This window comes from Rana temporaria, chromosome 5 (assembly GCF_905171775.1).
Source record: "Rana temporaria chromosome 5, aRanTem1.1, whole genome shotgun sequence".
Classification (NCBI taxonomy): domain Eukaryota; kingdom Metazoa; phylum Chordata; class Amphibia; order Anura; family Ranidae; genus Rana; species Rana temporaria.
Genome location: NC_053493.1, coordinates 166,658,399 through 166,671,368, shown reverse-complemented (window position 1 = coordinate 166,671,368; position 12,970 = coordinate 166,658,399). Strand labels below are relative to the sequence as shown.

The window sequence follows — 12,970 nt, the reverse complement described above, 5'->3', positions numbered from 1 at the left end:
CCTGAGTTTATGGGAGGAGCCTGGAGGGTACTTAAGCAGCCCACTCACACATGTTCTTTGTCGGTTCAGTGTGCGGTACTACACATCACTGGGCCGACTCTTCCCAGCTCACCTCATGTGCGTAAATCTGCGCATTCAATCGCATTCGACACCCTCCCGCCCTTCCCTTTTTCAGGGCACTTCTCAGCATATCCTTTATCAGTTAACTACCCATTACTTACCTTGGGTATGCCCCCTTTTCTTGGCATACTGACCAGACCACCAAGGCACACTTCAGGTCTATTTATGTTGTAAGTCTTGTCGCGTGTTTATGTGATCCACATCTCTCTCGGTCAGAGGGTAACGACCATAAATATATTTATTCACATTCACATATTGTATATACTCGAGTATAAGCCGACCCGAATATAAGCACCTAATTTTACCACAAGAAACTGGGAAAACGTATTGACTGGAGTATAAGCCTAGGGTGTCCATCTGCATGCTTCATTGTGTCCATGTGCATGCCTCACTGTGCCCATGATTAGACTGACATTTAACATGGGAGTCTATTGATGGGGTGCCTGGCTTTGAAAAATCGGTGCTCCCCGGCCGTACTTTGCACACTTGTAGAGGAAGAGTGGGGCTACATGTGTGCCAAGTTTGGTGTCTAGGGGACAGGCGCAAAAAAGTGACTTGAGTATAAGCCGAGGGCGGCATTTTCAGCACACAAAAAATGTGCTGAAAAACTGGGCTTATACTCGAGTATATACGGTATATATATTCTCATATGCATTAAGATCAGTTAGGAATTAATAAATGCCATATTATTTTTCACATAACCCTTTTTGTTTTTTGGGTTTACACCTATATATCTATTCCTTTTAATTATCCATCCAGATATAATTATGAGCACTTCATTCAATCACATATGTTAGTCAAGATCTTGATTGTGTTCACAGATGTTATGTTGATTTGTAAATGTGTTAATTGGATTCAATTAATCACTTTTCTGGTCACATGGTCAATGAAGACAAGTATTGTATTTATTGGCGTATAACACTCACTTTTTTACCCTGAAAATAGAGGTAAACTGTGCCTGCGTGTTATACGCAGGGGGCTGTGGAAAGTTTTTTTCCTGAAACTTCTCTCTTAAAGTTAGGGTGCGTGTTATACGCCGATAAATACAGTATTTATTTGAAATTCATTCTTGTGATTGCTAGCTATGATTAAGCACTGTTTGATAGTGTGAAATGCATCAGCTCTTCTGCCCGTTCTGACATGTATTTTTGATCCCATTTTTTTATGAATAAAGGCTATTTTTGGAGTGCGGCTGTCCAGAATTTTCTCTCATCCTCATTGCTATACGCATTGCCAGCACCTCTGGCTTCTTATCTGGAAGAGAGGTCTGTTTCAATCTGATCTACCTGGAGCGGTGATATCCTTTTCCCATAAATTGGGAGAAATCAGCCCTCCTTCTTCTAGATACCTTGCACCTGTCCTTATCACAGTGTGCCCAGCAAATAAAGATTGTGTCCTCCTTTAGATACCTAAGTATTTGAACAATTTGTCAAAAGCTGATTTTCCCATGATCAGAGATGACTACAAAAGAAGTTCAGCTGGAAAATCAAAGCAGACACAAAGGGTACCGGCAGACATAAAACAAAAAAAAGGATGTGTGCATGATCAGAAGTGACAACAATGCACTTCTAGTCCCCTGCAAAAAGCTGTTGTGAATTAAAAAAATGCCAGGGTGAACCAAACAGCTGCCCCATGCTGAAATGCAAACAGAGGTATACCCAGCCTATGGAAAAAGCAAAAGAGTTAAAACAGTAAGTAAGAAACTACTGTAATGGCAACAAACTAAAGCAGCAATTTAGGCCAGGTGCCCAGGATAGCATTAATTTAGGAATAATGTCTAGGCTATCGCACGGGGAGAGGTTGAACCTGAGTGGGCAATGTGTGAGTTCCTCACAGGACTCAAGAATCCAGGAGGCTAATTTGTGGTTTCAGGACTTGAAAGAGGAACACAGGCTGGGGAACATGTTATGGTATATATGTCATGGTACATACCAGATTAACCAGAGGAAGCCAATTCAAACATAGGAAGAACATAGGGCCTGATCCACAAAAACCCTGCGTAACTTAACTTTTGACATTTAAGTTACACCGCCGCAAAATCTCTACCTAAGTGCCCGATCCACAAAGCACTTACCTAGAAATTTTGAGCGGTGTAACTTAAATCCGTCCGGCGCAAGGCGTTCCTAATCTAATGGGGCGAGTCCCATTTAAATTAGGCGCGCTCCCGTGCCGGACGTACAGCGCATGCTCCCGACGTTATTTTCCCTGACGTGCTTTGCGTGGTTTTACGTTACGCCGAGTTTTGTGAATCGCGCCGGGTAAAAAAAGTTGCGTCGGGGGAAAAAAAAGAGATGCGGCGGGAAAAAAAAATAAATAAATTTGACAGCGTCGCGGGAAAGAAGGGTCTACTTTTACATGGTGTACTAACTTTACACTTTGTAAAAGCAGCCCTAATTTTGCAACGGCAAACTAATACTTACGGAGAAAAAACGAAGCGTAAAAGCTTCGTGGATCTCCGTAAGTGCTAATTTGCATACCCGACGCTGGATTTCGACGAGAAATGCCCCCAGCGGCGGCTGCGGTACTGCATCCTAAGATCCGACAGTGTAAGTCCCTTACACATGTCGGATCTTCTGCCTATCTATGAGAAACTGATTCTGTAGATCAGTTCCATAGATAGAAACAGGGATACAACGGCGTATCAGTAGATACGCCGGCGTATCCCTTTTGTGGATCAGGCCCATAAATCACTAGTATCTACTGAATCTTGGAAACCTCTGTTTCAAGGAAACCAAAGCCAATGCAAAGCTTATGGGTGACTAACATTTCAGTCATCTCCATACATTATTATGCAGTCAGTATGTTACTGTTGAACTGTTTAAAGAACACCGCTGTTAGCCTTTGTAGCTATGTGTTTATGTGCAAAAAGGTGTGCTCTCAAAAAGCTTAACATATTCCTTTGCTACATGACTTATTACACAATTGCAAATTTCCACAAATCAGTCTTTTAGGAACCCAGTGACATCATTTTGGAATTTTGTCAGAAAAACTGTAGACAGAATAAGTTTAAATGTTACATCTTATGGGCCAGATTCATATAGACTTACGACGGGCGTATCAGTAGATACGCCGTTGTAAGTCCAAATCCGCGCCGTCGCAACTTTAAGCGTATGCTCAAACTGAGATACGCTTAAATGTTGCTAAGATACGGCCGGCGTAAGTCTCCTACGCCGTCGTATCTTAACTGCCTATTTACGCTGGCCGCTAGGGGCGTGTACGCTGATTTACGCCTAGAACATGTAAATCAGCAAGATACGCCTATTCACGAACGTACGCTTGCCCGTCGCAGTAAAGATACGCTGTTTACGTAAGGCGTTTTCAGGCGTAAAGATAAACCACCAAAAACATGGCGCAGCCAATGTTAAGTATGGACGTCGGAACCGCATTGACTTTTTCACGTTTTACGTCGTTTGCTTAAGTCGTCCGTGAATGGGGCTGGGCGTAGTTCACGTCGAAAGCATTGACTATTTGCGACATGATTTGGAGCATGCGCACTGGGATACGTTCACGGACGGCGCATGCGCCGTTCGTTAGAAACGTCATTTATGTGGGGTCACACTTAATTTACATAAAACACGCCCACAGCTTTAACATTTGAAATAGGCGGGCTTACGCCAGCCCTAATACGCTACGCCGATGTAACTTCGGCCGCAAAATCTTTATGAATACCATACTCGCCTCTCAAAGTTACGGCGGCGTAGCATATAGGAGATACGCTACGCCCACATAAAGGTATCTGAATCTAGCCCATTGTGTATTTCTCCAGTTGTAAAAACAAATGAAAGAAGCAATCTGGCTGGGTCTGTGCAGGAAACAATATGACAAAGAAGCCTTGAGTCCAATCAAAATTAACCACTTATGGACTAGCTCACGCTGATATACGTCAGCACTTTGAAGAGGGATATCTTTGTTATGGCAGCAGTTAGCTACCATAACCCTGGTATCCTCTTCTTCAGTGAGCAGTCCTCTTTCAGATAAAATTGGTCTCTGTGGCGGATTCACCGAAAGATCACTTTTATCAGCAGCGGGGCCCTCCGTCTGCTCTCCAGTGCCCTCCGCCGCTTTCCAGAACTGTCGGCAGTGGCGGAGGCGATCGGATCCTCTTTTGTGGTTGGTGTGGAGAAGAGTGAGGGGAAGAAGGCCCCCACCCATCTCCATACTATTGCAGGGCGGAAGCGACGTCAAAACGCTCTTGGGCCATTTTGTTTTTAATTTTTTTAAACGACATTACTTTTTTTATTGCATTTTAGAGTAAATATGAGATCTGAGGTCTTTTTGACCCCAGATCTCATATTTAAGAGGTCCTGCCATGATTATTTTCTATTACAAGGGATGATTACATTCCTTGTAATAGGAATAAAAGTGACACCATTTTTTTCTTTTAAAGAACAGTGTAAAAATAAAAAATAAAAGGTCTAATAAATAAGAAAAACATTTTTTAAACGTGCCCAGTCCCGCCGAGCTCGCGTGCAGAAGCGAACGCATACTTTAGAAGCGCCCGCATATGAAAACGGTGTTCAAACCACACACGTTAGGTATCACCGCAACCGTTAGAGCAATAATTATAGCCCTAGACCTCCTCTGTAACTCATAACATGTAACCAGTTGAATTTTTTAAACGTCGCCTATGGAGATTTTTAAGGGTAAAAGTTTGTCGCCATTTCACGAGCGGTCGCAACTTTGAAGCGTGACATGTTGGGTAGCACTTTACTTGGCATAACATTATCTTTCACAATCTAAAAAAAAATTGGGCTAACTTTTTTTTTAGGCCCCTTTCACACGTGTGGACCGTATGTCCGCATTTTCATCCATCCGGATCCATGCGGATGAAAACGGGACATACATTGGTCCCTATGTGATTGCGGGTGTCAGCGTATGACCATCCGCTGACACCCGTAATCACCACCTCCGCAATGATCCGATTTTTCGGACGGAAGAAAATCCTATTTTTCTTCCGTCTGGCGGATCGGATGAACACGGACATACAGTCCGTGTTTATCCGATCCCCACATAGGGGAGAGAGGAGAAAAGACAGGGCGGTCCCTGCACAGTATGCGGGGACCGTCCTGTCAGCCGACGGCTCAGCGGGGATTTTACGGAGGATCCCCGCTGAGCTTTACGGACACACAGAGGCGGATCATTACTGATCCGCCCCGTGTGAAAGGGCCCTAACTGTTGTCTTTTTATTTTTTTTTTAAAAAGTGAGCTTGTAAGACCGCTGCACAAATATGGTGTGACAACAAGTATTGCAACAACCGTTATTTTATTCTCTAGGGTGTTAGAAAAAAAAATCTATGTTTGGGGTTCTAAGTAATTTTATAGCAAAAAAAATGTTTTTAACTTGTAAACACCAAATCTCAGAAAGAGGCTTAGGGCTTAAGTGGTTAATGCATGAAATATTTATCTAGGCTAATTATAATAGAGCCCAAAAAAACTGTTTTAGTAGTTAACCTTATGATTCTAGCTCTGTGGTGCAGGTGTCTTTTTAACAGAATATACCATAGGCATGTTTCTTAACTACTGTAACTGCAAGATGCTTTCTATTGCCTGGGTTTTGATTTAACTGTAACATGCTTACTTATCTTTAGTATATATCTAGAGTAGGGGCAATTTTAAAATATACCAGTTAAAAGATCACATTTGCAAAAACTATGGTATTTGGATTACCATATGTGGTTAAGATATTTAAATATTTGTTCCTAAAACCCACAAGTGACCCTGCCAGTGTTATAGGTTGTCCCATTCCCTTTGAGGCTGGGTTCACACTATACTACAGTGCAGTAGTACGACTTTCATCCTACTTTGCTCTGCGACATTGATCCTACATTGGTCCTACATCCATCCGACTTTCATGAACAGGATACTACTTTGATCCGACTTTGTGATAGTCTGACTTGTTCTTTGACCAATCAAAACAATCCCAGAGTGAGATAAATTCCTTTTACTGCTGCTGTAATCACATGTCGGATGTCAAAAGTCGGATGGTAAGGACAAGGATCCTACTTTGATCCGACTTCAATGATATTCAATGGGATGAAGTAGGATCAAAGTCGGAGCAAAGTAGTACAGGGAGCATTTTCAAAGTCGGGCTGACTTGTGTCGGACCAGATAACACAGGTCTCATAGGGAAACATTGATTTTCACACATCATGCGTCATGAGCTCCCAATGTCGGAGCGTTTGTCGGACCAGTGTGAACCCGGCCTTAGTTCTAATGAACAACTTGTTCTGAAAATCAATTTGGAAAAAATATAAGTGAATGAATGTGAACAAAGGAACTCATACTGAATAATATTACTACACACACTAACTACATACAACTATCAAAATACAATGCTATAGTGGTCCTTTAAAAAGAATCATTGATACATTTAAAATGTATTTTGCCTCATATATGCAAAATGTGAGCCCTACTTTGCATCAAGCATCATCTCTGTATGCAATGACACAATTTACAGTTTCTACACTAAAGAAGTGCTTCTGCTGTCTACAAAATAATACCCTACTTCAATGTACAAATCTAACAGAATCATTGTATATGGTGTTACTTACGTAATGGTGTCAATCATATCCAATCCCATTTCAACACAGCAATGTGCATGATCTGTTTTAGGCTGTGTTAACCCAGATACACAATAGTAACAGTCTCCAAGAATCTTAATTCTTCGACAGTGATTTTCCTGTAACAAATGACACTGGTAAATAACATTTATTAATATGTTTATAGATGGTGTTCAAATGTAAAATTACAAAATCAATGATATAGTATTATTGATAATATTTTTTCCTATCACATCTTGTTTTAGCTGTACATTTTTTGATTTTCAACTGTATGCATTTGTGTTTAGAAATATCTTATATAACTGCACTAATTATGTTTTAATACTCATATAAATCATTAAAAATAGTATTATTACTTTTCCTATTATTATTATTGTTAAAAAAAAAAGAAGAAAAAAGTATGAGCAAAAGAAGAAAAAATCAGAAAGAAGAAAAAAAATGAAAGAAGAAAGAGAAAATAAGAAAAAAGATGACAGCTTGAAGTACCTTATATTAGCTGAGGCCTAAACACCCACCTGGTAGGCCTTGAAGAATGTGTGAACAGAGGACCAGGTGGCAGCCTTGCACACCTGGGAAACAGATGCTTGATGTTAAAATCCCACAACATCAACAGCTCTGGTGGAATTGGCTACGAGAGAAAAAAAGGGAACTCGGACATCAAATGCATGCTACCTGGCTGTTCACTTGCCTGCCTGGTGGGTGGTCTTTGCACTTTAGCTCATTTTTTGGGATCCACATGCTTGTTCCTGTTGTGCATACTATTCATTTTAAGTATTCAAACAGCTATGAGTATACTTTGATATGCTATGTGAAACGAATAGTTTCTTTTACATTATGCATTGCATTGTGATTACCAGTGATTATATTTGTATTTCAGAAAGAGAATAAATCACCCAGAATATGATTTTCCCTGAAGAAGGAAGATTTACTAATAATTCCAAAACATGTTGGGGTGTATTCAAGAAACCCATATGGACTGACCACAGTACAATTTTGGCAGTGCATGGGCATACTTGACAATATTAGGTTTGAATAGACTATGTATTTCTGAACAATGTACACCCTTTTTCTTTATATTGTTTGTATGTATTGTAATTATCTATAGGGCTAAACTTGCCCCCTTTTATCATGTTTTGTATTTAATAAAAGTGGCATCACTGCCTTTTAAAGAAATTTACTCTTACATTACCCTCTGCCTTAAAAGTCCAAGGGGGTTATAGTATATTTGCACTTGATGCATACTTTTCCATATTTAATTAGGATGTTGGCAGCCCCATACACCCCATCCCTAACACTATTTCTAGAACTAGGACCCTAAGGGCATGTCTCCTGGAAATTGGTTGGCTGATCCACCTAGTGATAGTGCAGCAGAAAGCAGGATGCCCACTACCAGGGCCCATTGGCAGGTCGATCCCGATAGCCCTAACCTAGGCAATGTAAGGTGCTTTATTTTGCATGTGTTGGGGAAGAACAAATAAATGGAAGAATAATGTACATATTGCAGTGGAAAGAAGAGACCCTCTTAGGTAGGAAAGAAGGCTACATAGTTACATGAGGTTGGAAAATGAAAAAAGTCCATCAAGTCCAACCTGTGTGCCTTTATGTCAGCATTACATTGTATATCCCTGTATGTTGTGATAGTTCAGGTGCCTCTCTAATAGTTTTTTAAATGATCCATGCTCCCAGCTGAAACCACTGCCTTTGGAAGAGAATTCCACATCCTTACCGCTCTTACAGTAAAGAACCCTCTACGCAGTTTAAAGTTAAACCACTTCTCATCTAATTTTAGTGAAAGGTCACGTGTTTTTTTAAATTTCCTTTCATGGAAATGTTTTTTTTCTATATTGTGGGGTTACCAGTACGGTACTTGTACATTGAAATCATATCCCCTCTCAAGCGTCTCTTCTCCAGAGAGAATAAGTTCAGTGCTTGTAACCTTCCCTCATAACTACGGTCCTCCAGTCCCTTTATTAGCTTTGTTGCCCAGCACATCCTTCCTGAGGATTGGTGCCCAGAACTGGACGGCATACTCCAGGTGCGGCCAGACCAGAGTCTTGAAGAGTGAGCGAATTAGCGTTTTATCTCTGGAGTTAATCCCCTTTTTAATACATGCCAATATTCTGTTTGCTTTGCTTTCAGCAGTTTGGCATTGCATGCCATTGCTGAACATGTCATATACTAGGACCCCGAGGTCCTTTTCCATCCTAGATTCCCCCAGAGGTTCTCCCCCTAGTGAGTAGATTGCAGTCATATTTTTGCCACCCAAATGCATTATTTTAAATGTTGCTATGTAGTTGCAGACCACATTCATTTGTTCAGATCTTCTTGCAAGGTTTTCACATCCTGCGGAGAAATGATTGCTCTGCTTAGCTTAGTATTGTCCACAAATACTGAGATTGAGCTGTTTATCCCAACCTTCAGGTTGTTTATGAATAAATTAAATAGGATTGGTCAGAACCTTTGGGGAACCCGCTTTCCACACTGGACCATTCTGAGTACTCCCCATTTATCACTACCCTTCCTTCTCTGAGTTGGTTGCTCAGCTGTCGGCTAATTGCCAGCTCCTATCTCTCCACAGTGACTCACCAGTTGATGATCCTGCTTGTCAGTCCTGCCTACTTGAGCCACCCAGCTCAGTTGATCTCTGCCTTTGCCTTGGTCAACATCACAGAGACTATCTCCTGCGTTCCTGTTGAAGACTTGCTTGGCTGACGTTCCTTCTGGCTCCAGATCCTGCTTGCTGTTCTACTACATTTATCTCTGGCTCTCTGACATTTGGCTTGGCTGACTATGCGATCCGGTTCCTGAACTCTGGCTATGTTTTGACTATGCTTACTCTGTTTATCTTATTATTAATATTATTATTATTATTATTATTATTATTATATAAGTGTGATTTAACTGTACTTCTGTCTTGGTCTGATTCATGGTTTCTGATAGTAGCCAGTTTTCAATCCATGTACTCACCCTATGATCCATGCCGACAGACCTTAGTTTGTACACTAAATGTTTATGGGGAACTGTGTCAAATGCTTTTTCAAAATCCGGATAAACCACGTCTATGGCCTTCCTGTATCTAGATGGTAGCTCACCTCCTCATAGAAGGTTAATAGGTTGGTTTGGCAAGAACAAATCCATGCTGATTACTGCTAATGATACCATTTCATTACTAAAATCTTGTATATAGTTCCTTATCATCCCCTACAAGAGCTTGCATACTACTGATGTTAGGCTAACTGGTCTGTAATTCCCAGGGATGTATCTTCGCCCTTTTTTAAATATTGGAGCTACATTGGCTTTTCTCCAATCTGCAGGTGCCATTCTAGTCAGTAGACTGTTTGTAAAAATTAGGAAAATTGGTCTGGCAATTACTTGACTGAGTTCCTTAAGGACATTCGGGTGCAAGCCATCTGGTCCCGGTGACTTCCAATTGTTAAATTTTTCAAGTCTATTTCTAATTCTAGCCTCTGTTAGAAATGAGGATTCTTCCTTATGACATGTCATAAGGATAAACATTGCAGTTTTGGTCACTGATGCACCCGATTCCATCGTGAAGACTGAGGAGAAGAAAAAATTCAATACTTTCGCCATTTCTCCATCCTTAGTAACCAGATTCCCTTCTTTATGGGACCAATATGATCTGACCTCCCTTTCTTATTATTTATATACTTACCCGCTTTGTGCCTTTTGTGCTCTATCTTAGCTACCCTGATTGCACCCTTACATTCCTTGTTGCATTCTCTGTAAAGTTGGAATGCTGGTGATGATCCATCAACCTTGTATTAAGCCACCCAGGACCTTTATTAGGACTTTTAAATGTGTTTCCCATTGGGATACACTGGCTAATACCCTTATTTAATATGCTCTTAAAGTGGCTGTAAACCCGTTACAACCACTTTTACCTACAGGTAAGCCTAGATTAAGGCTTTCCTGTAGGTGCTAGAAATATCTCCCAAACCTCCAAAGTTAGGAGATATTCGCCTTAGAAGCCGGAACCGACATGATCGGTGCTTGCTCACTAAAGAAAAGGCACGATCCGTGCCGTCTCTTTAGTGCCCGTCCCGTGACCGTATGCTCCCACTTGCATGCGCGGGAGTGACATCACGCTACTTTAGCCATTAGCAGAGCCGGAGTCCACGGCCCCTGAAGGATTGAAGGGTTGAAGATGGACGCGATGAGAGCGAGGGGACATTGCTGACATTGCAGGCTTCTTCTGCAGGTAAGTGGCACATAATGGGCTACTATGTGATGCATAGTAGCCCATTATGCCTTTACTTCGCAGGGAACAAAGAGGAAGTAAAATCCATCAGGGTTTACTTCCTCTTTAAAGCATACCCATTTTTCCTCCGTGTTCTTTTTTTCGAAGATGTTATCCCATTTAGTATCTTCTAAAAAGGATCATAGTTTAGGGAATTTGGCTCTTTGAAGTTCAGTGTCTTTGTATTTGTCAGGAAAGGCATAGCCGTCCATCGGGAATTGCTTGCCAGACACGTGCATGCATGCGCGCACCTGCACGCACACGTGTGCCTGTCATCAACATTGGCTACAAAGGGGCTATTTAAAGGGAGTGCACCAAAGGCTCCTTGCTGTTTGGTCTGCAGCTTCTGTGTGTCTGAACCCTGTTACCTGTGCTGACTTCTGATCTTGAACCTGGCTTGCTCTCACTAACCTTGTCTGCTTGATGCCCTGACTTTGGCTTGTTTTGGACTTCTCTTCTGCCTACTGCTCTGCCTGATCCACCTGAACGCTACCGACCCGGCCTGCCCGACTCTGTATCTGCTTCTCTGCCTGCTGCAGTTCTGCTCTGCAAATCGCACCAGTTCCTGTCTCTTCTGCGATCCAGCCTGCCACAGCTCTGGTCTACCCAGTCCTGCCGATCTGCCTGTTGCATCACCAGCCACGAACATCCAGCCATACCAAGTACTGGACTGATCCTAGGCACTCCTCCGTCACGATGCTTCTGTGGCTACTGTCTCAACCTCAGGGTCCCACAAGTCGGTGCAACAAGAGAGGCTCTCCTCTACACGTCAGGCTCATGATCCAGGTACGTGACAGTATTCCCCTTATAATTCCTATCTGTGTGATTTATACTGAAACTAATTGACCTGTGATTGCCGTTTCCTAAATTGCCCTGTATTTCCACATCAGCGATCAGGTCTGTATTGTTGGTAATCAGTAGGTCTAGTAACGCTTTGATTCTTGTTGGTGCATTTACCATCTGACCCATGAAATTGGCCTGCAAGACATTTAGGAAATGGCGAGCTTTAGATGAATGCACGGTTCCTTACGCCTATGTCTGGATAAATAAAGTCTCCTATTATAATGACTCTTGCCATCCTTGCCGCTAATCCAAAATTGTGATAGGATGTCCGTCTACCCCTCCTCCCTTTGGTTAGGGGGCCTAAAGCATACGCTCAGTATTACTTTCCCTTTAGTTTCCTCCCTTTATAGCTCTACACATAAGGATTCCACCTCCTCCCTTGCTCCATTAGTGATGTTGTTTCTCACATTCACTTAATTTTTGATATACAGACATACCTCTCCCCCTTTTTTACCCTCCCTATCCCTGCGATATAGGGAATACCCTTGAATGGTTGCCAGCCAATCATAAGTGCTGTTAAACCAAGTCTATGAAATTCCTACAAAATCTAAATCCTCCTCGTACAACCGTAGCTCTAGTTCTCCCATCTTGTCCGCCAGACTCCTGGCATTGGTGAACATGCTACGTAGTTTAGACCGGATGCATACTATCTCCTTATTGGGTGTGCGGAGGTTGCAAATAGGACTTGTTACTGTACTTACCTCGGTTTAGGTGCTTTAGTCAACCTAATACCAATCCTACAAGGATGTCGACCTTACAAGTGAAGTCTTTCAATGGAATATTCATAACTCAGGGCCTATGAAGTACAGAGAGAACCAGAATGGTGTTTGAAAGCCACAGAGTCAATGAGAGCTTTGTCTGGTTGGACAGAAGTATTTGGCGATCAAGGGATTGGATTTGCTTGTTCCACATTGTAAGTATGTTGGATTGAAGCGGTCTGGAGTGAAACAGAGCAAAAGGAACTGCTTTAGAAGTGGGTTCCATCGAGCCCAGAACCCTCATGCAGAAGCGAACCGAAGAATGCTCATGTGTGACCTTAGGGAAGCAACCTTCTGTTGGGGAAGGCAAATTTTGACTTGGACTGTGCCCAAGATTAGACAAATGTATTTCAAATGGTGTAAGGCCAGAAGAGCAGATTTTAGGTTTTCTGGGGAATTTGATACCATCTAACTTTTTTGTCATCAATTAG

At 41.9% G+C, this 12,970-nt stretch overlaps 1 protein-coding gene across 1 annotated transcript in view; it reads right to left on the bottom strand.

Annotated features, from left to right (window-relative positions):
* The window catches only part of ADCY1 (adenylate cyclase 1), a 536,332-nt gene that overhangs the window by 280,252 nt on the left and 243,110 nt on the right, over positions 1-12,970 (bottom strand). Inside the window, exon 5 of the mRNA XM_040353333.1 lies at positions 6,672-6,799. Within this exon, the coding sequence (XP_040209267.1) occupies positions 6,672-6,799 (128 nt within the window). The remainder of the gene's footprint in view (positions 1-6,671; positions 6,800-12,970) is intronic.